This window comes from Balaenoptera musculus, chromosome 15, assembly GCF_009873245.2.
Source record: "Balaenoptera musculus isolate JJ_BM4_2016_0621 chromosome 15, mBalMus1.pri.v3, whole genome shotgun sequence".
Taxonomy (NCBI): domain Eukaryota; kingdom Metazoa; phylum Chordata; class Mammalia; order Artiodactyla; family Balaenopteridae; genus Balaenoptera; species Balaenoptera musculus.
In genome coordinates this window covers 52,476,554-52,504,007 of record NC_045799.1, presented here as the reverse complement: position 1 = coordinate 52,504,007, position 27,454 = coordinate 52,476,554, and the positions used below count along the sequence as shown (strand labels likewise).

The following is a 27,454-nucleotide window of genomic DNA, read 5'->3' as shown; positions in this document are numbered from 1 at the left end:
AGTTCCTCTGTGGCATGTAGAGTCTTCCTGGACCAGGGCTCAAACCCATGTCCCCTGCATTGGCAGGTGTATTCTTAACCACTGAGCCACCAGGGAAGTCCAGGATCACAGGGAACTTTAAAGATCACCTAGTGGTCATCTAAATGCTTCGTGTCTCACGGCTGAGGAGAACTAAAACTTAGAGGGAACAAGAGGTTTGTCTCAGTCACACAGCTGATTAGCCGCAGAGTCAGGATTAGTTTCCCCACTGACCTTGGTCTGGTGCTTTTGCTTGTGAATTAATGCAGACTGTACCCTGGAGAGCTGGTGTGTCTAACTTTTGTGACCTGTGAGGGATACCAACAGTGTTAGGGCACTGCCTTTGTTGCTAGAAGTTTCTAGAACAATTGGGCAACTACAAATGAGGCCTGAGGTCTTGGCAGTGATCTGCTGTCCTGTCACCTTCCTTTTAGGAGTTTCCACCGTTCTTTCTAAGTCACATTCTGCTCACATATCATCCAAGGGCAGTACCATGAGAGTCAGTAAATACTTCTGCCCATCTTCCAGTTGCAATTTATTAGTCTAAGGAGAGTGTTAGACTTGGGGGCTGTGTATTTCCCTGAATGCTTTCAAAACTGGCGTCCTTCTGAGAGTTGAGTTCAGCGAGGCGGGCTGCTCACACGCCCAGGGTCCTCATTCCCAGTTCCCTTACTGCAGGTGACACTGGACAGCCAGGCGATGGCTTTGGCATTGCGATTTGTTGCATATCTCTACTTACTCTTTATCTGCCAAGTTGAGGTACTGGAAGGATTCCAAGAGCAAGCGGGTGATAGCAGACAGCTGAACACAGCCATGTCTTTCCATGAAAACTGCTTTTCTTGGCTTTCTCCCAACAATGGTAGGTTGCCAGGAGAAAATGCTTTTGGCTTTACAAATGATATGGCCATACTCTGGGGTAGTTCTGGTTTTTTTGGGTTTTTTTTTTGGCTTTGTTTTTTTTGTTTGTCATTTGGTTTTTTGGTCATTGAAAAGAGTGAATACTTGTGACTCTTAAATTATTTGGCAGCTTTTTGCTCATGGCATCCTAAATTGTATTGTTTTTACATACTTTATATGAATTTGTGGTTTTATATGTGTACCAGCATGTGAAGAAAGATGCTAAAAACTTCAGGTTAATAAACCTGTCAGGTTAGGTTGAAGCCACATCACATGGAACATTCGTTGCTTTGTCGTGGCCGGCTTGCAAGTGGGAGTCGCATCAATCTCTTTTTTTGTGAAAATGTTCTTTCTTGTTCAATTCTTCGATGTTTTGATTTAAATTTCAGCCCAGGAAGGTTAGGCTAGGGTATTTGGATCATATATTGTTACAGCTTATGATCTATTTTAAGTTCCAAGTGAACGTTCTGAGTATTAATTATTTTTTAAGCTGGAAAACAATCTAGAGTGAAACTGGAAATTTTGTGATTTACTAGGACAATTTGAACATAGTTGTCTGTTAAAAGTATTTCTACAACTGGTGAATGCACAAGATTGTTTTTGTCACAAGTTTATTTCATGTGTCTCTGCAAATGTCTCATAATCAAATGCCAGTAATCCCAGCTGGCTTCTCCCTCTGATCCTACCTGTTTGAACCACTCCACCATCACACAGTCTCTGAAAAATGTTCAGTTTTTAAATTAGTGTCCTAAGCATACTTAGGAAAGAAACTACATCTAGTGTAACATGATTCCCCCCCAAAGCCAAATAATAACATACTAGCCAGCACCTGTAGCACCTGCTACGCGTCAGTCGCTCTTCTTGGTGCTTCATGTTCGTGAATCCACTTAATTCTAATACAACCCTAAGAGAGGAGGTGCTATCATCTCCACTTTACAGGTGATAAAGCTCAGGCACAGAGAAGTTTAAGTAAATTGCCGAAGGTCACACAGCTGGCAAGTGGCAGAGCCACCCGCAGACCAGGTCCTCCGTACTTAACCACAACGTCCTACTGTCTCTAAGAATGAAATCTTATTTGTGGCTATGTTCCAATAAAACTTTTGTTTTTTCAAAAACAGACATTGGGGTGCTTTGGCCCTGGGGCCATACTTTGCTGACGCCTGGTCTTGGTGGACTGAGCCTGTCCCTTTCGGCAGTGCGAGTCTGGGCAGTGCATTTCCGGGTGGGCCTGGAGTCGCCGAGGCTCTGCCTAAGCGAGGGGGCAACGAGCCTGCAGCGGCGGTGGCGCCTCTAGGAGGGGCAGGGCAGGGCGAGCATCACGGCAGTTTCGCCAGCTGATTTGTTGTGTTCCTGAGCTTTCTGGGCCACCGTTTCCTCATCCACGGAGTGTAAATTTTGACTAGATAACTCTCTGAGGCCTTCCAGCTGACAATTCTAACCTGTCTTATCGTCCCTACTAAGCTTATCGCGAAAGGCCGTATTTTGTTTTCTTTCTGTCTGTTTCCTGACCAGCATCACACCAGTTACACACACACACACACACACACACACACACACACACACACACACACACACGCACGCACGCACACACACACACACACACACACACACACACACACGGCGGTACTTCCTCTGATTGCTCTGCTGTGCACGCACACACACCCCGGTGGTACTTCCTCTGATTGCTCTGCTGTGTAGTGTGGTTTTAAGTGTATATCAAGGTGTGAGGAAAACTGCTGAAGAATTCAGCTTTTGAAAAAGCGTGTTTAGTGGGCTCATTGAAACCACATCAAACTCAACATTTGTTGCCACTTGAAGCATTTCTGAAGCCCTGGTGGACTCTAAGTAAAATCATGAAGTGGAAGCGTGTTTCTGGCTGTCCTGCTCCAGTCCTGAACATCTTCCCTCTTACCTCCCTTTCTGGATATTCTCAAATGGTCACACAGTGTGCCCCCCATCAAGCTTTTAGCTCAAAAATAGTTATGATCTGATCCTTCCTGTGAGTGTGCATTTCAAGAGGATGTTTGGAGATGGAAATTGGGGAGAGTTCATTTGTGAGGGTGGTTGTTACGTGACTGGTTGATGTCTCTGGACAGGAGTCTGCTACTGGGAAAGGCCCGTATGTGGCGGGGGTGTGTGAGGTCTGGGAAGAGGGAGTTGCCTTCCCCAAGGGCAGGCATCCTTAATCTTTAGGGGATCTTAGGACCCCTTTTGAGAATCTAATAATGGACCTTTTCTCTCAAAAATGCACATCACACAAAATGTGTACAGACGTTTCCACCCAGGCACCCCTGCCTGCCATGGACTGCCCAGGCAGGCCCAGGCCCACTGTCTCATCCCAAGGGAGTTTGGGCTGCTGATGATGGTAGAGGAGGTACAACGTGTGGTGGCCCTAACGGCAAAGAAAGGGATTCTCTGTCCCACTTTCCTACAAAAGAGCAAGAAAAGGAATACTTGGCTTGCTACTATTTAGAAACCTATTCTGGGGAGAAACTTACATGATCATTGTTACTTCGCCTTAACACCCCTAGTTAGTTCTTTGGGTTTTCAGTTACTACCTTATTTGATTAGATGAGTTAGGTAAGTAGTAGAGATCTTCTCCGGGTTAGTGCAGTGTGGTGGAGAGAATCTCCCTGCTCTTTTGCAGCCCACGGCTTGTTCTCTTATTATGTTGATAGTTGTCATATCATGACACAAGTAGAAAATGAAATATTTGTCCTACACTGAGGTCAGCAGAGGAGGCCGTTTGCAGCCACAGGTGACCATGGAGGCTGATGGACCATTATCGCAGTGCACCAGTGGGAAGCTCTGGGCTGGGGCCTGGCTGAGGCCTTGCACCAAAGCCAAAGGTTTGCTGGCCTAGTGCACATAAGCACAGAGTGCCTGTTGTACAGCCAGGCCGGGCTCCCGTCTGTGCTGTCATGGGGCACAAAAATCGCATTTGTCCTGTAAAACCAACTCCGAGTGCATATGCTCTTTGTACTCAACCTTTGAGCACAGGCCAGTGGACTGACAGCCTGTCCATTGCAGCTAGTAGCTGAGATCCTCGTGGTGACTGTTGAGAAAACAGAAAGGAGCCTGTTCTGCTGCCTCTCCCAGTGCCCGCTACACCCAGTGGTGACCCTTATCTGTGCTTGGCTTCTGTGACTGGGGCACGGTTCTTTGATTCCCCCCCTGCCCTCAGGGCTGATGTTGGGGTTTCTGTTGTTCCGAGGGGCGGGCTGCATGATGCAGTGGGTCTCTTGGAGTGTTCATTTATTTGGTTCTTTGCCCAAATACTAATTGAGTACCCACTATGTACTGGGGCCCAAGGACACAGAGGAGACATATGTTCCAGGAAGGCAAGAAGTTTCATCCTGGTTTTGTGCCAAAGATAGATTTAGGATGGGTTGTCATAAATATTATTATGACAAATACTGCCACAGAGTCGTGTCCTGTTTTGAACCTTCCATAGCATATCTGTAGTATGTGTCTGTCAGAGTAGAGAAGCATCGTCTACTCTGTTCTTCTTCTGTGATGTCTGTCATTCACCTTCTTGCCTGACAGCTCAGAACTTCAGCAGTTTTTGATTGATGGGCCAGGTGCTGTCAACAGAATTTGCTGCGGACACTGTCTTTGTTTCATAATGAGGCTCGTGTAGGCATCGTTCAGGTTTGTTTGAACTAAACCCTAAAGACAGGTTTCCTCGTCTGGTCTCATGCTTTAAAGTCATGCCAAGGCTAATACCTAATCTCATCCTGGGGCAGGGGGTAGGCCTCAGGATCTGGCACTAGTTTTGTGGGGTTTGGGGGAGGTTGTCTTTTTTACCTTCTTACCTAGTTTGTTCTTCCCTGGTACACAGGGACTGTAGTTTACGTGTCTTTATTGTCTCATTGAAGTGATAGACAAACAACAGAGTAAGTAGGTTCTCAAATGATTGATTGATAGACTTGGTTACAAGAATGCGTTTTCATGGGAATACTTGGTAGACCTATAAAGCATTATTTAATTTAGATTTCCTTATGGGGGAGCTTGCCTTTTTTTCAGTACTTACCATAGTTAACTTTTCCTGTTTTCTAAGATTGAACTTGAATTAAATGCTTAAAAGGGCTCTGGAAGAATAGAGTGAAAGGATATTTTAACATGTATGGGCTGTTGCTGAATGAGGCAGAATATAAATATTTATTCTGTAGGCTTTAATTTGTTCATATATTATATAAACTGCACCATTAACTGAACAGTTGCCTATTTCTGCTGTTCTGCTTTTTGAATATTATTGAAAAGATTGTTTGCTGGTTCTGTAGCAGCCTTAAACCAAAATATGATAAACTTCGGTTGAAAATAAAGTTTACTAAATTGCTACTAAGTAACTGTTGGGAAAATAAAAGAAATACATTGATTTTATTAAGTGGAGTTAGACAAACATCTCGATTTATACTGTTTCATCATGAGCTAAAGAACACGTTTGTGCTAAAAAACATGTGTTAGCTAGACTTGGGAATGTTCGATCTGATCAAAGGAGAAGAGATACAGACAGGAAATCAGAAATCTAGACGTCTCTAGAAGTGAAGGGTTTTTACTCAAAACTGCAGGCTAGGACTGGAGCAGCCTTCCGGTTCTACCAGGCTCTGCTGGGGGATAGTTGGGACCACGGGGCCTAGTTGGCTGATGTGGCTGGGTGGCCTGTTAGAGGGCTGTCCTTACCTGGGCCTCTGTTAGCTCTGATATTAAGGAGGGACTGGCCCTGGACCAGGGAGCTGAGCCCTGACTTTGGAGCCTGATTCTGAAGGTGGCTGTGACTTGCTTTGGTTCATCCTTGGAGTGTGTTGTCATAGGCTGAGGGTGGGATTTTCCCCAATTTTTTTTTTAGACACATAGCCTCCTGTGAGCTGGCCATTCCTTACCTGCTGTCTGTGATCTTTGACTTTACCTTGGTTCTTGCCCCATGAGGATTGAAACCATGTTGAGAGGTTTCCTTCACTATGGAATGGCCAAGAAGAAAAGGTGAGAACGATTTCCTGATGAAATCTGTCAGTGTCCACAGCACTTTGGTGCTTTGTCCCAGAGGCTCACCAGGCAAGTAGTAGCCAACTGACCAGACCACACACCCACCCAGTTTTCACCCTGGCAAGGTGATCGTGTGAACGCCGTCCCAATATTCGCAGAGCCTTAGACGTTTTTAACAGGGCTGGTGAACTTTGAGCCGCACAGGTCCCCTTTGGAAGCTCGTTGAGCTCTTGGTATTTATGTCCCTCTCTACACCAAAGGGCTGACTGCCTTGGACAGTTGGCGTCAGTGGAAGGACAGTTGCCTCTCCTTTCCCACCCCCCAGCTGCCATCCACTTTGATTCATCAGTACTAGAAACTTCCAAAACAACATTGATTTTTCTTGTTTATCAGATTGGTGGTTACATGGAGCGAGCTCTATGACAAGTAGGAAAATTGCATCCGAACGTGTTCTGAACCGGGCTTGGTTCATAGCAGGCGCTAGGTAAACGCTGGCTGACTGTGAGCACGGATTCATGGAGAGTAAATTGATGCATGTGTCTTCTGACATGTTTGGTCCTAAGTAGAGAAATTTTAAATGAAATTTAGGAAATGGGGGACTTCCCTGGTGCACAGTGGTTAAGGATCCGCCTGCCAATGCAGGGGACACGGGTTTGAGCCCTGGTCCGGGAAGATCCCACATGCCGCGGAGCAACTAAGCCTGTGCGCCACAACTACTGAGCCTGTGCTCTAGAGCCCACGAGCCACAACTACTGAGCCCGTGTGCCTAGATCCTGTGCTCTGCAACGAGAAGCCACAGCAATGAGAAGCCCGCGCACCGCAACGAAGAGTAGCCCCCGCTCGCCGCAACTAGAGAAAGCCCACGCACACAACGAAGACCCAGCACAGCCAAAAGTAAATAAATAAAATAAATAATTTTTAAAAAAAAAAGAAAGAAATTTAGGAAATGGAAATTATAACCATGTTTTTTCCCCAAATTCTTGGGGCTCTGAGAGCAGTGTTTGAGTTTATGCAGAATTCTACAAGAAGTAATCATTACGTGGACTTAATTTAGTGTAACACTTCCTGAAAATGTAGATTTTTGCTTCAGTTTTTCTGAGTTTCAGATAACAACTGAAGGAACCTAGTTGAGAATCAGAAATGTCCTTTATGTTAAAAGTTTGCTGATTAAGTCTTGCCTTGATTAAATCATCTGAATTCAGAGTTGAGCCTACTTGGTGGGCTTCGTAAAGAATTTGTTTTTGTTTCAGTTTTCTCAAGTTGACTTTGAATTTCAGTTGAATTTAAATTTGTTTCAGTTTACTCGAGTAAAGCAAGTAAGGCAAAAGTGGCAGCTAGAATGTGTTCACTTTCAAAAAATTGAGAAGTACCGCTGTGAGGGCTATATGTGGAAACCACCAGTACATATGAAAATGCCAGAACAAGATCTTTTTGGTTACAGTAGTTTGGTTTTATTTGTGTTTTTATGCGGACATTTCAGCAGGAAAGGGTCGATTGTGTTGAGCATCTGTTTGTTTGCAGCCTAGAATTTTAGAGCTGAAAGAAGTAATGCAGTTGTCTTGTGCAAGATACTCATCTTTCAGGTGAGGTAAAGGTCCATAGAAGGAACGTGAGTTAACCAGTGTGAACGGGCTGGTGCAGTCACCATGTGAGGTTGGTGGAGAGAACTGAGCTGTGATTTCTTGAATGGAAACTCTGTCCCCTAGGGAAGGGGCTGTCTTCCCTTCAGGAGACTCCTTCCTCCCAGTTTCTAAACATCAAATGCACCAGGACAGCAGAAAAGTAGAGCAGGCAGTAGGCAGCAGATGGATTGTTGCAACTTCGTGAGAAAGCAAAGCAGGCAGACTAAAAAAGCCACTCTCTTAGTAATGAGACTCTGCTTCTCCAGAGGGGGCGGCTGAGCAGCAGGGCATCACTGTGGGGATTCCCGGATTCATGCCTGTGGAGGTTAGAGCTGAGGGGTCTGGCGGGAACCTGGCCGGGGGCTCTTGACTGGAGGGGATCTCTAACTCCTGTGGTTGCTTGCTGCCCCACTCCGCGGCATAGGTGGGGTTCCTCCTTTCCATTCTTGGCTTTATCTACTATACAGTTTCTTTTATTTCACTGTAATTAAGATAAGACTTTATTATGGAAAACTTCAAATACGTATAATATTAGAGGGGCTAGTATAACAACCCCCCACACCTGTCCCCTGGTGAGGAGTCACCGACGTTTGTCCAGTCGTTTTTCATCGATGCTACCCCTTGCCTCACTAGGTTTTAAAGCAGATCCCAGACATTATATGATTTCTTTGTCAGTATTTCTACAGTGCATTTTGAACTAATGGAAACTTAAATCTGATTGGGGGGTGGTAGCTGAAAGAAACTAATTACTTATAGAGTAATTAAGGATTAAACTGAAGGAGCTCCCCTTTGTCAGTTATTCTGGAAGATTTTGTTTTCCAAATGATCTTAATGGGTCGGTGCCACTCTCAGGGTAGGGGACTTGGCGTGAGGAGTATGGCTGAGGGGTAAGGGTGGAAAAGTGCTGGCTCTTGGGATGATATTTAGGAGGAGGGGACAGATGGGGTTGTTGGGAGCAGCTTCACTAGTCTTCTGCCTTTAGTCTGTAGCTGTTTGAGCAAGTTGCTCTGTTCATAATCCTAATTGTGAACCCTGAGAATGAGCCTTTAATTTATAATTGAAATGAAGATTTTACAGGAAGTAACGATTTTTGCTTCAGTGGGTCAGAGTGAGCGTTTCTGAGGCTCTTCCTTTCATATGTGGTCGCGTCAGGATGGCTGACATTGCTCTTTTTGTTTCAGATGGGAATGACTGGTAACACAAGTCCATTTGGACAACCCTTTAGTCAAACTGGAGGGCAGCAGATGGGAGCCCCTGGAGTGAACCCTCAGCTGCCCAGCAAGCAGAGCATGGTCAATAGCTTGCCTCCCTTCGCTGCAGACATCAAGAATGCTTCAGTCACCAACGTGCCAAACATGGTAAGTTGCCCTTGGTCTCAGAGCTGTGGGTCTCCAGTGGGTGCTTTGGTGTGTGGATTTTATCGTGCTGACAGTGAAGATCTGCAACTAAAAGTGCATCATGGGTGAAAGGAAAATAACCTGTATTTCTTATGCGTACGCTTTCTCAGTGAGTTTAATTTTCTGTGATGAGCTGCCCGTAAGGGGCTAGTTAAGATGATTCAGCTAGTCCTCCCGGGGTCCCTATGTGGAGGGAGAGGGTTCATGTCCGTGAGTCATTTTGACTTTCCTCCAGAGTCACCCTCTTGATTCAGCAATAGAGCCAAGAGAATTGGAGAGATAGGCTTTTTTACACTTCCCGTCTGTTAGTGGTTGAAGCTGTCAGTAGCAGTCCATCCATTTCTGTTACAAAGGACATTTATCTTCAGAGAACTGTACCTTGTCTGTGAGATGTGTGTGTCCTGTCTGACTTGACAGATGGTTTCACAGGTCTTCATTCTCCTTGAGATTTCCTACCTATAAAATAGAAACTACCCTTGGAACTCTCAACCTAACTAACCCAGATATTAATGGGAAAATAGCTCCTTTTGTGCCACAAAATGGCATCTCTTTTACTTCCGGCCACTAAGGGGGAGTGTGTTCTTTTGTCGGACCTCACCGTGCATACATGGCTTCTGCGTCTCTGATGTGCCTTTCGCGATGCGTCAGGGCCTGGGGCAGCCACTCTCCCCTCCCCTTGGCCTGCCCTGCCAGGGCTGCCATCCACATAGTTGTGCAGAGTGGTTTGGGAAGGCTCAGAAGACAGCTGGGGGGTTATGTTCAGAAAAAGTTGCTTTTTGTCTTTTGATTTTTAAAAAACCTTAATTTGAAGTATTTATTGTAAAGGTACAGCCAAGAATTCCTCTATCTCCATCACCCGCTTCCCTTGATGTTAACATCTTCTGTAATCTTGGTACGTTTGCCAAAACTAAGGAATTCACTGCTTACAGTACTTAGAAGTTTTGAGGCTGCTGAAAGCAGGAAGAGTTGGATCTCTTTCTCTTTGTTTTTGTTAAAAATCAGAAAAAGGGGCTTCCCTGGTGGCTCAGTGGTTAAGAATCTGCCTGCCAATGCAGGGGACACGGGTTCGAGCCCCGGTCCAAGAAGATCCCACATGCCGCAGAGCAACTAAGCCCGTGCGCCACAACTGCTGAGCCTGCGCTCTAGAGCCCGCAAGCCACAACTACTGAAGCCCGTGCACCTAGAGCCTGTGCTCTGCAACAAGAGAAGTCACTGCAGTGAGAAGCCCATGCACCACACGAAGAGTAGCCACCACTCACCACAACAAGAGAAGGCCTGTGCACAGCATTGAAGACCCAACGCAGCCAAAAAAAAAAAAAAAACATCAGAGAAGGGAGTGATACTGAGGTATCCTAGTCAGATTCCCGAGGTATCCTAATCAGATTCGCTCTCAGTTTGCTACATTCTTCCTTCTTTAAAAAGAAAGGGTACAAGCAATGGGATCTGTTTTCAAGTTTTTACTTATTTATTTCTTCTTCTGATCATCCCCCTGTAACTTTCCTGGATCTGCTTCTCTCCTTCCAGTAACTTTTTGTTGCCAGGATTGCCCTGTTCCCGGCCATACAGACCCAGAACTTACAACAAAGCCCACTGCTCCCTTCACACGACTCCTCTCAGCCCTGGGGGCGGCAGGCCAGGATCCCCAGCCCTGCTCTTCCTGTTCTCGCCTGCCTTTCCTTTTCCAGTCCTCACTGGGAGGGCAGTAGCGTGGACTTCAGTACTGTTGATTGTCACCTGGGTTTGGTCAGTGACCTGGAGCACATTTTGGCTTCAGAGTAAGAGTGTTTGCTTTTCACAGACATTCTGTGTTTTGTAGTCTGAGAAACCCTGACCTAACATTTTCTTCCATTTTCTTTTTTTAGATCTTCTCCAGGCCCACTTTTTCATCCTTTCTCCTTTACCCCCAACTTAGTGGCAGAATCCTTTCACTGCAGGTTCCTCTTCCTGCCTCTGCGGCTCCAGGGGACTGAATTCCTGAGAGTGGTGTGCTTGTCAAGGGCAGGTTCGGACCAGACTGGAAAGAGGCTTCTGGTTGCCTCCACCTGTGCCTGGGCTGGAGCCCTTTGGGCTAGGGAAGGCTTCTCTCGCCCTTGGCACTGTTGACGTTTGGGGTGGGATCTTTCTCTGTTGTGGGGGCCATCCTGTGTATTGTGGGAGGTTTAACAATATCCCTGGCCTTCACCCACTCGATGCTCACAGCCCTGCACACCGACCCCCCTGTAGTTGGCCCCAGTTGAAAGCCCTGCTCCGGGGAATGGTTGGGGGAGGCAGTAGCAGTAACATCTCATCCTTCTGTCTGTGACGTCTAACAGATAAAACCAGTTCTCTCCCCCCTCCCCCCGCCTTGGCCTTAGCAGGCTACCCGCATGGTGAACTGGGGAAGTATCTTGGTGTATGGGAGCCTAGCCACCACTTTCCCACAGGGGCACGGGTGGACTCTTGGAGAGATCCACCACTTTCCCACAGGGGCACGGGTGGACTCTTGGAGAGATCCACCACTTTCCCACAGGGGCACGGGTGGACTCTTGGAGAGATCCACCACTTTCCCACAGGGGCACGGGTGGACTCTTGGAGAGATCCACCACTTTCCCACAGGGGCACGGGTGGACTCTTGGAGAGATCCACCACTTTCCCACAGGGGCACGGGTGGACTCTTGGAGAGATCCACCACTTTCCCACAGGGGCACGGGTGGACTCTTGGAGAGATCCACCACTTTCCCACAGGGGCACGGGTGGACTCTTGGAGTGATCCACCACTTTCCCACAGGGGCACGGGTGGACTCTTGGAGAGATCCACCACTTTCCCACAGGGGCACGGGTGGACTCTTGGAGAGATCCACCACTTTCCCACAGGGGCACGGGTGGACTCTTGGAGAGATCCACCACTTTCCCACAGGGGCACGGGTGGACTCTTGGAGAGATCCACCACTTTCCCACAGGGGCACGGGTGGACTCTTGGAGAGATCCACCACTTTCCCACAGGGGCACGGGTGGACTCTTGGAGTGATCCACCACTTTCCCACAGGGGCACGGGTGGACTCTTGGAGAGATCCACCACTTTCCCACAGGGCACGGGTGGACTCTTGGAGTGATCCACCACTTTCCCACAGGGCACGGGTGGACTCTGGAGTGATCCACCACTTTCCCACAGGGCACGGGTGGACTCTTGGAGTGATCCACCACTTTCCCACAGGGGCACGGGTGGACTCTTGGAGAGATCCACCACTTTCCCACAGGGGCACGGGTGGACTCTTGGAGAGATCCACCACTTTCCCACAGGGGCACGGGTGGACTCTTGGAGAGATCCACCACTTTCCCACAGGGGCACGGGTGGACTCTTGGAGAGATCCACCACTTTCCCACAGGGGCACGGGTGGACTCTTGGAGAGATCCACCACTTTCCCACAGGGGCACGGGTGGACTCTTGGAGAGACCCACCACTTTCCCACAGGGGCACGGGTGGACTCTTGGAGAGATCCACCACTTTCCCACAGGGGCACGGGTGGACTCTTGGAGTGATCCACCACTTTCCCACAGGGGCACGGGTGGACTCTTGGAGTGATCCACCACTTTCCCACAGGGGCACGGGTGGACTCTTGGAGAGATCCACCACTTTCCCACAGGGGCACGGGTGGACTCTTGGAGAGATCCACCACTTTCCCACAGGGGCACGGGTGGACTCTTGGAGTGATCCACCACTTTCCCACAGGGCACGGGTGGACTCTTGGAGTGAAGTCCTCAGACGTTTACCGCGGGGCTCGGGGCAGGCTTCACCAGGCCAGGTGACCCAGCCACGGACTTCACGCTATTGGGCGCAGCACAGGAACCAGAGGGGACTGACAGAGAAGCAGGGCAGCAAGTGCACATAATTTGCCCAATATCTTTCTAAGTGCTTTCTCACCCTGTGTTTTACCTTATTCTTTCGACAGCCTGTTGAAAGACATCATTCACCTCCCATTTTACAGATGTAGAGGCTGAGGGTCTGAGGGCTTTAGGTTCGTTCAGGGCTATGTAACTTCTTGTCTGCAAGGCCCAAAGCTTCTTCAGTATGTCCTGGTGTCATGTTTTAGTGGCTCCGAGCCCTTTGGGGTGTGTTTACATTCCTTATTTGCAGTTCCTCAAACATGTTTTGTTGTCTTCCTTGAGTTTTCTAAATTGTTTCTGGCCCCTTGGAGCCCAGAGATTTTTGTACAGTGAGGGAGAGCAGTTACCAAAGATCTAAATTTCTTTAATTAAAAAAAAAGAAAAAAAAAATTTGGAGCCTTGAACATATTTGTGTTTTTTGTCATGCTTTGGGGAGTGGTCTTTTAAAGCCCAGCATGCCAAACAGTTGAGCTCAGGACTCTGATACCGAATCACCTGGTGCCCTGGTTGAGCTCTTTGTGGGACGATTGACACTTGGTCACTGGCCGAGGGACTCATGCTTGTCTCCTCTCCTAGAGGATTCCCGCAGCACTGGTGATGCTCAGGAAGCGAGGGGATGTGGCCGTTCCTTTAACTCGTCTCATTTGTTGAGCACCTTCTCTGAGCCCAGGTGCATCTGGAGTGCTGGTGTGAGTTACGTAGAGCTCACCCCTCTTTCGTGAAATTGGGGGTGGTGGTGATGGAAAACAAATAATTACAAACGCAAACTGCTCCAACAGGTCTGAGTAGCACGGAGAGGTTGAGGTTGACACAGGGACCTACTTAGGTGGAGCCATCAGAGAGAAGGCCGCACCAAATAGGGGGTTTTAAGGGCAAGATTGGAAGGATCAGCAGAAGCCACGGAGACCCCAGGGCACTGGGAGAGCATTGGCTTGTGTAGGAGCCAGCAGAAGTCCAGTGGGAAGGGTGAGAGGAAAGCGGTGTGAAGTGGATATTGGGGGCTGGGCAGGAGCCGTCTCAAGGAGGGCCATGGGTGGCAGTGGCCACTGCAGTGCTCTAGGCTAGTGGAGATGGGGGCCTGGAGGCCATTGATTACAGAGGGGACAGGAGACCAGATGAGATTTGCCACGAGAGTGGATGTGTGGGGTCACCGTGTGAGATGACTTGGTGGGAGGCGGGACCATTTACAGAGCTAGCGGAGGAACAGACTGGGAGAAGGGTGATGAAGGGGAGGGCATTCGTAATTCCAGTTAAGACATGCTCCTCTTGAGATGCTTGTGAGATGTCTAGGTGAAGAGGCCAGGCAGATGGGTGGACATACAAGTAGGGCAGCCACTGTCCATCGGGAGCTGGCGGTAAGCATGCTATGGTAGAAGGGCTGTGGAGTGGATGCCATGGCTCGGAGGGGAGCACAGGGAGAGAGACCAGGCAGAGGAGGAGCTGGCAAAGGGGACAGCAAGGGACTGATGTCACTGAAGCCGAGAGAGGAGATCGTTTGGACAGGCAGAGATGGTGGCTGCTGAGATGGTGAGTGAGATGAAGGCCAAAGAGTGTCGCTGGAATATGCAGGGGATCTGTGGGACGGTCAGGAAGCGTGGAACATCTTCCGTGAGACTTAAGTGTGGCCCGTAGTCATGGAGACCTGTTGATCACCACGGTCTATGGGCTGCCTCTGGGATGTGCTGCCTGGAGCTCCAAAAGGTTCAGAGACCCTATTGCAAATGGGGTCCTTTTGAGGGCATATATATCCCCAGGACAATATTCAAAAGCAAATACCACATCTCCCTAAATTTTCACATGGATTTCATTGCAGCTCTGTCTTTGGCCATTTTATTTGTAATTTCTTAACTTTCTACAGATTTTTGAAGCTTCTTAGAACTTTTACCATATTATTACATTGTATTTCATGATTCTGAGATGCAAATTTTTTTCACAGTTGTAGCATCTTTGAAATCAGGATGTATTTTAGAAACAAGTTTTAGGTCTAATATGACGCAGTATGTATACTAACTACGTTACTTGTTCATAATTGGAATTAATAAGAGTGACAACTATTAAATATATGTTCACTATCCAGTTTTCTAGGATAGCTCACATGGATATAAGAATTTCAAAATTATGTAAATTTTACTGACAAAGAAGAACAGGTTTGGGCAGGGGTATAAGTTGGGTTGTCTTTCTGTGGCCTGACTTCAAGGTCCATGTGGACCTTCTCAAAGGAGAGATTTGCCTGAGAGTGCGTGGAGTGGGGGAGAGTTGTTCCAGGGCAGTCCTCTGGAAGAGGAGGCCGCCTGATTCCTTGGTGACATTACCCTTCTTGCCGTTTTCACCTGAAAAAGTCATAACACGGAGAGCAAGGGAGCATTTGCAGGAAGGAGGGAAATTCAGACATCATTTGGCACTGGATTTGTCAATTAGGTCGTTGCTGACCTTCATGATGGGTCTGGGATTGTTTTAAAGGAGCACTGTTTTCGAAGTGGGACACATCTTGGGCTTATCTAATCTAAGAAAGTTTGGTGACCAAAGGGACCTTATCATCAGTTTCTCTCACAGAGTCTCCTGTGGGGCTCCCCATTGCGGTCTCCTACAAGGGTTCTTTCTTTCTATTTTTTTTTTAACATCTTTTTTGGAATATAATTGCTCTACAATGGTGTGTTAGTTTCTGCTGTATAACAAAGTGAATCAGCTGTACATATACATATATCCCCATATCCCTCCCTCTTGCGTCTCCCTCCCACCCTCCCTATCCCACCCCTCTAGGTGGTCACGAAGCACCGAGCTGATCTCCCTGTGCTATGCGGCTGCTTCCCACTAGCTATCGATTTTTCATTTGGTAGTGTATATATCATGTCACTCTCTCACTTCGTCCCAGCTTACCCTTCCCCCTCTCCGTGTCCTCAAGTCCATTCTCTACGTCTGCATCTTTATTCCTGTCCTGCCCCTAGGTTCTTCAGAACCTTGTTTTTTGTTTTTTAGATTCCATATATATGTGTTAGCATGCGGTATTTGTTTTTCTCTTTCTGACTTACTTCACTCTGTATGACAGACTCTAGGTCCATCCATCTCACTACAGATAACTCAATTTCATTTCTTTTTATGGCGAACACTCCATTGTATATATGTGCCACATCATCTTTATCCATTCATCTGTCGATGGACACTTAAGTTGCTTCCATGTCCTGGCTATTATTGTAAACAGAGCTGCAGTGAACACTGTGGTACATGAATCTTTTTGAATTATGGTTTTCTCAGGGTATATGCCCAATAGTGGGATTGCTGGGTCGTATGGTAGTTCTATTTTTAGTTTTTGAAGGAACTTCCATACTGTTCTCCACAGTGGCTGTATCAATTTACATTCCCACCAACAGTACAAGAGGGTTCCCTTTTCTCCACACCCTCTCCAGCATTTATTGTTTGTAGATGTTTTGATGATGGCCATTCTGACCCGTGTGAGGTGATACCTCATTGTAGTTTTGATTTGCATTTCGCTAATGATTAGTGATGTTGAGCATCCTTTCATGTGTTTGTTGGTGATCTGTATATCTTCTTTGGAGAAATGTCTATTTAGGTCTTCTGCCCATTTTTGGATTGGGTTGTTTGTTTTTTTGATATTGAGCTGCATGAGTTGCTTGTATGTTTTGGAGTTTAATCCTTTGTCAGTTGCTTCGTTTGCAAATATTTTCTCCCATTCTGAGGGTTGTCTTTTCATCTTGTTTATGGTTTCCTTTGCTGTGCAAAAGCTTTGAAGTTTCATTAGGTCCCATTTGTTTATTTTTGTTTTTATTTCCATTTCTCTAGGAGGTGGGTCAAAAAGGATCTTGCTGTGATTTATGTCAAAGAGTGTTCTGCCTATGTTTTCCTCTAAGAGTTTTATAGTGTCTGGCCTTACATTTAGGTCTTTAATCCATTTTGAGTTTATTTTACAAGCGTTATTTCTAATAGAAAGTTCATACGTGTTGGGGTTTTTTGTTACGTTGTTGTTTTGAGAAAAACTAAGAAACTGTATTATGGAGACTTTGCCATTCTTAAAGTTGTAATGGAGGAAAATCATCAGGAGTGCTGCTTATTTAAAATTGCTCACGGAAGAATAAAATAAAATAGCTCATGAGAATGGTGTTAGGATTTTGGTCGTGTGTCAGAGAATTTGAACTTGGAGGCTTTGGACGAGGCCCCCAGGCAGCTGCTGATTCCTGTCTCTAAAGTGAAGGAAACTGTCGCTGGTACTGACTATCCATGCAGAGGAGGGTTGTAGAACTGTGTTCTGTGTCCTGCCAGAATAACAAAGATGTGGGGTAGTGCCATTAGCTACGGCTCTTCCAGGGCAAGCTGTGTGTTTTGGGGTTAGTTCTCTCTGTTTCTCAGCGTGTCAGTGGACCCACTGCATCAGTGGGACTGGTTCTTGGGCCCCACCCTGTCCTCCTGGTTCAGAATCTCTTAGAAAAGGGTGAGGAATCTGTGTTCTTGTCTGTCACTGGTATTTGTGAAACCTTAGGTTTTTTCTTTCTCAGTTTTCCAGTGTATGCCATCTACTTCCCTGTAAGGCGGTTCAGGATAATTGCCAAATAGATGGACTTGTTCTTTCTTTTGCACTGGAACTGCAGCTTTAAATAAGCTCCTCCGGTGATTTTGATGTAGATTAGTCTTTGAGAGCCACTGTCCCCTGCAGTGTCAGTGACCTGATGCCCGGCTGCCCCACTGTGGAGTGGGCTACTTTGTTAGTCTTGAGTCCACTTCAGTACTTCAGAAGGCTTCCCTGTCTCCCTCCACCTTTTCTGTCTTATTCTCTCATGATTTTCTGTCCTCCATGTCCAGTTTCTGATCACTGAGGGAGCAAGACTTGAACTGATTGAACTTTGTGAACCCAAGGGTCTCCTCTTTGTTGTTGTCTTTGATTGGCTCATCTCACAGTTTTAGTTGCCCTGCGGAGGTGCTCATGTTCGCATACCATTGTCCACTAGCTCCTTGTACTTCACAAGCATGAATTTAAAATCACCAGTGGTCTAGTATTTCCCTCAACCCTAGGACTGGGGAGAGTGCTTCCCGGCACTCTCGTCCTTGTCTGGAAACGACGAGTGAAGAGTCTTGTCAGCTCTTCACTGTGAGAGCAGTTTCTGTAGAAAATCACTCTGTGGCTATGAATTATGCCTCAGTAATTGAATTGGAAAACAGGGGACAAGGTTGGGAAGTGAGCGCTTGCCTGTAATTATTAGCCATCCAAGTGTTTTTGTAATTTTAGGAGTTTACCTTTCGTATTCTCAACTTATTGCCTTCACCTGTAACTTGAAGATCTCTGAGAAAATGTGTATGTGAGGGCTTTGAAGAATAACTTTTAGTTCTAAAATTCTTGTTAGTACCTGTATAAATCCTTTCTACTGTTTTAACTCATCCCCTTTTGTTTTGGCAATAAATATCAGCTGGGAAACATAGCCTAAGCACAAAATATGATGTGTTGCGAATATCAGGAAACTATAAATGGAGAAAAATTAACAGTATTCTTTGATATTAGGAACCAACTGTATGTATTGCAAGTGCTCAATCAAGATCATTTAACTTCTTTCCAAGATAAGTTTCCATTAACCAACAGTGTCTTTTCTAGGGTCTAATTAGCGTAGCCTTTTCTTCAATGAAACTTTCTGGGTAAAACAACATAAATTATCTCCAGAGACATTCAGCCCTCTCACTTCATGTAAAGTAGAGACTCGGTAGGAAGGTTCTTCATGTCTAAACAAGCTGCGCCCACCACATACTAGTGCTGGAATTTCTGCCTGCTCGATAGCAGCAAATACAGGTGTTTCTGGAAAATGAAGTGACCATTTTAAGAAGAACTCAGTAGACACCTTAAAAGATTGTATTAAAAAATTAAAAATAAATTAAAAATTTTTTTTAAATAAAAAATCTATTTTTTAAAAGGAAGAAGAACTCAGTAGATAGCACATTTAATGGATCTGGAAGGAGATAGTCGTAGTTACCAAAGATGTAAGTGCAATACTGTGTCTGAAGAGCCAGGAACCACAACAGTCTTTTTGCAGCCCTAATTACCCTAACTTCTTTTTACTTTTTTCCACAATTATCTGAAATGGCCCTAAGGCTCAAGTCACCAAAAACTAATTTTTCAGTCAAATGATTAATTTGCCAAGTTATCAAAAACTTACTGTAATAAATGTTCTTGAAGAATATGTTCATATATATTGGTGGTCAGGAAGATTATTCCTTAAAAGTTTTTAGTAGATTGGTAATTCTCATTCGGTGAATGGACCTGATGCTGTGAAGACCCCTTAACTCAGTTAAGACCTGCTGGTCTGGTTGGCCTGTCACCTTGGCTGTTGGAATAGATTCAGCAGCTTTTACCTTTTAGGGTTTCTTTGCACAGGTGCATTTGACCACTCAGCCCTCCATGGCAGACTGACTCTCTGGGTCGGAAAGAGTGACCTTAGGGTAGGGGAGAGAGTGGGTCTGTCCAGTTGTCAGTCCTGTGCCTTTGCCCTCTGGCTTACCCATCGAGTTTTCTTTCTTGACTTAGCCATTTGTTTTCTGCTGTGAAATCACAGCGTTTCTGATTTGGAAGATTGCTTAGAAATCATTCTGGTCCAGCTTGCTCATTTTAAATTATTTCCCTATTGAATTTAAATCTTAAATTGTAAGGTAATCTTATTTTTTAAAAAAATCAAACACCAAGCAAAAAGGAGAAAACACAAGAAACATTATTCCTTCTATCTAAACAACTATGTTCTGTTTCTTAACCAATTGATCTTTATCATCTCAGGTGATTATCACTTCTTCCTAGTTTGATAGCTCTGCATTTAATGAGCATATTCTTTATTTTATGACTGCAAAGCTTTGTGTACCCAGCTGTTCTAGGGTCCTTCTGGGGAAATCAGAACAAGCAAATATTGCAGAACAACGCTTTGTCCCACCTGGTGTTTGCTTTGGTGTCATTTTCTGACTTTTAAGTGGAGGTTGGGAAGAAGTAAAGTTTCCAGGTGGGTCAGGGGAGTATGTCAGAGGAGTGTGGGTCTGGACTCCATCAGTAATGTAGAAGGTCTGGGCCAGGTTGATCCTGAAGGGCCATCTCTAGGAATCCCAGCCCGACATGAATTGGGGGCAGTGGTTGTGTGTCAGGAGGAAGCACTTTCATTCCCTCTTCTGTCTTGGTCAGTGTCTGCTTCTTACTGTTTGCATTACAGAGTCCTTTGCAGACATTATAATCTGTTCTTGGACGCTTCATGGAAAATAACTTCCTTTTCTAGAAAGAATGCCAGAATAAACTTTATTATACGTACTCCTTGTGCATATCTGTGATTCTATCCTTAGGATAGAATAAAGGGCATTTTAAAAAATGGGGTTGGTGCTGATTACTCAGACCTATGTAACAATAGCGCAACCCTAATAAAAATACATCAAACTGCTTTAAAAATTAAGGAATACACCAGAATAAATATAAAATGTTTGCGTTTCAAGGTCGTGTGATGGACAGGGGTGTAAAATGATGGTTGAGTTATGGTGACAAGTGACACATGCAAAGAGCAAAGATCTAGCAAAGACTGAAAAGGGGTGAGTGGGCTGTACCCTCCACAGCCCTTAGAGCGTGTGCTTTGTGTTCACCTGCTGTTACTCATCGTTCAAAATGTTGACAGGCAGGGGTGGGGGGGTCACGATTGCACCAATGTGACTTCCACACCATGGTAACCTCCCCCTTCCATGATTAGGAATTGCATGTGATCTGATGGGAGTTACTGAAATGCAAATTTCATATATTTTAAGGCCTTTAATGGATACTGTTGTATTGCCTTCCAACAAAAGCCACGAACCAGGTCACTAGTATTGCACGATGCTCCCAAGGCTGGGGATTATCACTCTGTCCTTTGATAGGAGGAAACGGTGTCTTTTTATTTTGATTTGCATTTCTTGATTACTGGTAAGAATTAAAGTACTTATGTTTAGTATGCTGTTATTTTTTGAGTTGCTTAGTTCCTGTCCTTGGCCAGTTTTTCTGTTAGATTCTCTTAGAATGCTTTATAAAGCAAGGTGGGCAACCCTCTGACAAGGTGGGCAGCAGGAGGGTTAAAAGGTGGACACTCTGCCACAACTACTGAAGCCCGTGCGCCTAGAGCCCGTGCTCCGCAACAAGAGAAGCCACTGCAATGAGAAGCCCGCGCACCGCAACAAAGAGTAGCCCCTGCTCGCTGCAACTAGAAAAAGCCCATGCACAGCAACGAAGACCCAGTGCAGCCAAAAATAAATTAATTAATTAATTAAATTAAAAAAAAAAAAAAAGATGGGCACTCTACTGCTAGATCCCCCTCTCCACCACTGCCCAGTGCCACTTTGGGCCCTGAGTTAGTCCTCCCTTGGGGGTGCGTGGGTGGGTATTAAGTGAGCTGATGCTGTTGGGCACGCTGAACACAGAGCCTGGCACAAAGTCCTTGAGAAATAAAGACTGGCCAAGGAGAGGAAAAAGAATAATACCTGCAGTGTTATTTGCTTTGTCTTGTGTGTTCCAGATATTTTTCCTAGTTTGTTGGTTGCCATTACAGTGGCCTGGCCCTGGCGCCTTCCCGTTATGCATGGCTGCCGCTACATCAGAATCACCTGTGGCCCTTTTGCTCTTAAATGTTTTGTTTTATTCTAACTGTAAAAGTACATACGTGTTCATTTTGGAAAATCTTTAAAAAGTAGAAAGCTAAATACAATAAAGCACCCCCTGTGGAACTTTAACAAATAGAAATGCCTCTGGCTCCGCCCCAGATTTGTGAATCATAGTCTCTGGAAGGGACAAATGGGGAATCTGTATCTGAAGAGGCTTTACTGGGGATTGGTTAGGAGCCACTGCTTTACATATTTTTATGAAGGCCTTTACCACTTTTGCATTACAAAATATTCATTTAATACTTTCTAGTACCTTTACAATTTTATTTTTTATATTTAATTGTTCATTGTTTTCTCCTGATTCTTATGATCCCCCCCATCCCTGCAAAGTGGAATGTCTTTTGTTTATAAAAATAGTGGACACTTGTAAAACATTCAAACAATACATAATTATAAACACGATCCCACCCCTGCCCAGAGATAACCACCAAATAATCTTAACAAAGTTTTTCTAAGAACAGGTACAAAATATAAAGTTAATAAAGAAAAACCAAATGACTTTATGGTACTATTTTATAACTTTCCTTTGTAGCTTAATATGTTATAGACAGCTTTTCATGAAAGCATGAAGGTCTACATTATTATTGTTACTAATTTTGTTTGCCTCAAATAATCATTTTGCTGTATCTCACAATTTTTGGTGGGTCAAGGATTTGGATAGGGCTTGGCTTTGGGCCCTTACGTTCCATGTGGCTTTGACTGGGGTCACTTGAGGTCCACCTTACTTTTCATGACTGCATATGATTTCATGAGGTCTGTAGCCATAATTTTTTTTAATTAGTCCACGTTTGATAGGCATTTAGGAGTTTTCCAGTGTTCAGTGATTTAATCAAGGTGTGGTGGCTGTCTTTGTACATACATTTTAGCACACTAGTCCGGTTACTTCCCTAATAATAAATTATAAGAAGTAGAACTACTGGATCAAAAGAAATGCACATTTTTCTTTTTGATACATGTTGCTTTCCAGAGTCGTACTAAATTGCATTATCATCAAAATCTCTGAAAATTGCTGTCTCTGTACCCTCATTGATACCATTTTTTTTTATCATGGTCATATTGATAGGTGAAAGATGCCTCTTTGTTCTAATTTCATTTCTTTGATTAGTGAGATAGAACTCATTTTAAAACAGCTTTACTGAGATATAATTCATGTCCCATACAGTGTTCCTTCCCCCTTTTAAAGTGCACAATTCAATGGCATTCAGTGTATTGTGCGACCATCACCAACCTCAATTTTATTTTTAAAATTTTTTCTTTTTTGATTAATTAATTTATTTTTTGGCTGCGTTGGGTCTTCATTGCTGCACACGGGCTTTCTCTAGTTGCAATGAGTGGACGCTACTCTTCGTTGCAGTGCGTGGGCTTCTCATTGCAGTGGCTTCTCTTGTTGCGGAGCACGGGCTCTAGGCGCACGGGCTTCAGTAGTTGAGGCGCATGGGCTCAGTAGTTGTGGCTCTCAGGCTCTAGAGCGCAGGCTCAGTAGTTGTGGCACATGGGCTTAGTTGCTCCGCGGCATGTGGGAGCTTCCCGGACCAGGGATCGAACCTGTGTCCCCTGCATTGGCAGGCAGATTCTTAACCACTGTGCTACCAGGGAAGTCCGCCCACCACAATTTTAGAACATTTTCATATCCCAGAAAGAAACTCTGTACTTTTAGCAAGTTCCTTCCATTTCCCCCAGACCTTCAGCCAGATGCAACCACTAATCTATTTTCTGCCCCTATGGATTTACCTATTCTGGACATTTCATAGAAATGGAATTATACAATATGTGGTCATTTGTGACTGGCTGTTTTCACTTAGCACAATGTTTTCAAATGTTGTAGCATGTATTGGTACTTCCTTTTTTGTGGTTGGATTATATTCCATTTTGGATATATCACTTTTTTCCATTCATCAGTTGATGGGCGTTTAAGTTCGTTACACTGTTTTGGCTGTTAGGAATAGTGCTGCTACAAACATTTGTGTACATGTTTTAATGTGAACATATGTTTTCAATTCTCTTGGGTGTATATGCTTAGGAGGGGAATTGCTGGGCCATATGGTAACTCTAGGTTTAACCTTTTGAGGAACCGCCAGAGTGTTTTCCAAAGTTGCTGTTCCATTTGACGTTCTCACCAACAGAGTGTGTGAGTCCAGTTTTTCCACGTGCTCACCAACAGTTGTTACTGTCTCGTTTTTTAAATTGTAGCTACCCTAGTGGGTGTAAAATGGAACCTCAGTGTGGTTCTGATGATGGCTAATAGTGCTGTGAGCATCTTTTCATGTGCTTATTGACCATTTGTATATCTTCTTTGGGAAAATGTCTGTTCATATCCTTTGTCCATTTTAAAAAATTAGGTTCTTTTTTTTTTTTTAATCCATTTTAAGGTTTTTTTTAATACAAGTGCCTTATCACATCTATGACTTGCAGATGTTTTCTCCCATTCTTTGGGTTGTCTTTCACTTTCTTGATGGTATCTTTCAAAGCATAACAGCTTTTAATTTTAATGAGGTCCAATTTATTTTTTTCATTGATGTGGTTTGTGCTTTTGGTGATATATCTAAGAATCTGTTACCTAATCCAAGGTCATGAAGGTTTACTTCTGTGATTTTTTTTCTAAAAGTTTTATAGTTTTAGCTCTCACATTTAGGCCTTTGATTCATTTTGAGTTAATTTTTGAGTATGATGTGAAGAAGGGGTCCTCCTTCATTCTTTAGCATGTGGATATCCAGTTGTCCTATCCTTTTTATCACTGTTGGTTGGAAAGGCTATTCTTCTCTCCATTGAGTTGTCTTGGCACCGAGGTGTAGAACGTTTTTTATGTTTGTTGTTTATTTATTTTGTGAGGTATCTGTACTTTTTTTTTTTGCCCAACTTTTTAATGGAGTAGTATCTTTTTTTTTCCCCTGAGTTCTTTATATAATAAAAAGTGCCACAACCTTTCTGGGAAACAATTTAGCAACATATATAAGGAGCTTTAATAATGGCCCTATCTTTTGACTCACTGTTTCCACTTCTCAAAAACAACCATTTTCCCTGTTTTTCACTTTTTAAGTTTTGCTCTGTTTTTCTTTATGTTAAGTTTTTCTTATTGTCATACTAAAAATATTTTTTTCTAGTATTTTTATCCATTTTAATATACTTTATTCACTTTAATTCACCTGGAATTTATTTTATATTTTAAGGTGATACACAGATCAAAGATTGCCACCACAACCCTCCAGTTTAAAATACCACCTGTATAATACACTAATTTTATATGTACATGTATCTTTTTCTAGACTTATGTAAAGAAATCTATAGCTTTATAGTTTTGGTATCTGGCAGGATAGATTCCTCCTTCATTCTTAACTGTTTCTCAAAATTTTCTTGGCTATTGCAAAAATAAATAGTTGCATAAAATTATAAATTACTTTGGGGGGAATATGCAGGTTTTGTTCTGTATGTTTAAAGGGAGGTTCTTGTCTAAGCGCTTTTTTTACATTCTCCATGCCCGCCTGGACAGTGGGGACTGAGCAGGGAAGTTGGTAGAGTCTGAAGGCTGCTTCTGACAGATTTCTGCAGGAGTTCATACACCTCTTCTGTCTTGTTGAACACCGGTCTGAGAGAGGAGGAACTTAAATGCTCCCTAAGTTTGTAAGCACTTTGCAAACTGGAATAGCCTTGAGCAAGTACATGGAGTTATATGGGGAAGGCCAAACACAGGGACACGAGACATGTCTTCTCTTCCATTTTGCTGCAGACTCAACTTCACCATCCATTATGTTTTTTGAGACACATTTAAGCAGTGTGTAGAGCTTATTAAGCATCTACAGATAGACCAAGTATAGACCAAGGTTTGAATGTGCTGTATAGTTTCCAGCCATGCTATTTCTACATGTTGAGGTTTCAATATACTGTCACGTATAGTTCAAAATATGCTATATTAAGAACATCCCAGATGAGAAGCAATGTGTTAATTTTTAATAACTTTAAAAAGTCTTTTATAATTTAATCATAAGGTTGAGATTTTTACCAGATTTTTGTATATTTTTTTTTTGTATGTAGCATTTCTGTATTTTAAGAAATGGCTTGATTCTTCAAGTCAGTGCCATGAGAAAATGGGGGAGAGTGGCAGGAGATGAAGAACCTTAAAGACAATAACCAGATGTAGGGTTTGGGTCTGAATTGCGTCTTGATTTGTGCAGACCAGCTCTAAAAGACATTTTGGGGGCAAGTAGAGAGATTTATATAGGGACTAGATATTAGCAGATATTAAAGGATCCTTCATTTCGGGCTTCCCTGCTGGCACAGTGGTTAAGAATCCGCCTGTCAATGCAGGGGACACGGGTTCGAGCCCTGGTCCGGGAAGATCCCACATGACGCAGAGCAACTAAGCCCGTGCGCCACAGCTACTGAGCCTGTGCTCTAGAGCCCGCGAACCACAACTAGTGAGCCCAAGTGCCACAACTACTGAAGCCCACGCACCTAGAGCCCATGCTCCGCAGCTAGAGAAGCCACAGCAATGAGAAGCCCGCGCACCGCAACAAAGAGTAGACCACACTTGCTGCAACTAGAGAAAGCCCAGGCACAGCAACGAAGACCCAACACAGCCAAAAATAAAAACAAATAAATAAATAAATTTATTTTAAAAAAAAAGAATCCTTCATTTTGTTAGATGTGATAATGGTATCCTTTCCTCTCTGTTTTTCCATATGTTTGAAATTTTTATAAATGCAGAAGAGACCTAAACAAGGATCTTCTTACATTTCTCATATTCTTCTATTCCTATTGATTTCCACTTGGACTTTCTAGTCCATGGGAATAAGTTTGATCAGTTCTGAAACATTTAACATTGATACTGAATGCTGCTGGGGGCATAGTCACAGGCTATTGGAGCTTTATTTTAAAGTACCAGAAAAAAAGGAGAGGGTACAGTTTATGCCCAATCATGGGAGATTGGATAAACAAGTGTATAGCCACATGTTCACTACACATCATACTACAACTTAATGGTATGGGACAGAACCTGGAGTAAATACGAAGCCAGATGGTTCATACGTACGCATGTGCCTAGGAAAAAAGACTGGAAGAAGAAAAACCTGTCTACGCTTCAGTAGTGGACTCCTGGCTGTCAGGATTTCACATGTTAATTATTTCCTTAGTTCTTTTGCTTTCCACATTTTCTACCGGGTGCATATATTGCTTTTATAATCAGGGAAAAAATAGACAGAAGGAAAAGAGGCTGTTTTCTCTACCAGTCAGGAAGCTCGACCTCTCAGCTTGAACTTTGTTTTTGCTTTGGATCCTAGTTAGGCTTCCAGGGGTTGTGCTCCTGAGGAAAGCCAGGCGGATTTTGTACACACTTATTTTCTGAGTTCTCATCAAGATAAAACCAAAGCACAAAACCCTGTAACTTTTAAAAAATGAGCTTTGGTTCATTAAGAAATATTTTTATACTTGGTTTTCCCCTAATTGCAGGTGTATAGTTTTGATTCTTAATTTGGAAAATCAGAGTGGTGGTGTACTTCATGGGAGGCACTGAGTGTTGTGAAATCAGGCCAGGAGTGTGACTGTCAGAGCAGAAGATTAGAAATCCCTGAACTGTGGATTATATTGTTGCATATTAGGAACATTACATTTCTCTGATTTCACAAGTTTCTTTAGTAAATTTGTGTGAAGAATGTTGGTAGTTGGTAAAGAGTAAGAAGGTGGTCTCCACAGGTCACCTTTTCCATTTTCTTTGCAGTTAAGAGATGTGGTTGGTCATGCCTATTACTTTGAAAGGCTGAGAGCAGCTAAACTCTTTTTGAATCTTTAGCAGATCATCGAATACTTTTAGAAAAAATATTGTCAGATGTCTGCGTAGAAATTTTAATGGAAGGCAAAGCATTTCATAAACATTAACAATTGTACTGGGTGGTTGTATTCAAGATAAGTGCTGTCTTATTCTTTTTTTTTTTTTTTTAACTTTTTATTTTATTTATTTTTTGGCTGCGTTGGGTCTTCATTGCTGCGCATGGGCTTTCTCTAGTTGTGGCGAGCAGGGGCTACTCTTCATTG

General features: G+C 44.0%; 1 protein-coding gene across 1 annotated transcript in view; it reads left to right on the top strand.

The window, feature by feature from the left end:
• LOC118880655 (CREB binding protein) overlaps positions 1-27,454 on the top strand; it is a 129,587-nt gene that overhangs the window by 47,839 nt on the left and 54,294 nt on the right. The window contains 1 exon segment of the mRNA XM_036824400.1: positions 8,705-8,881. Coding sequence (XP_036680295.1) covers positions 8,705-8,881 — 177 coding nt within the window.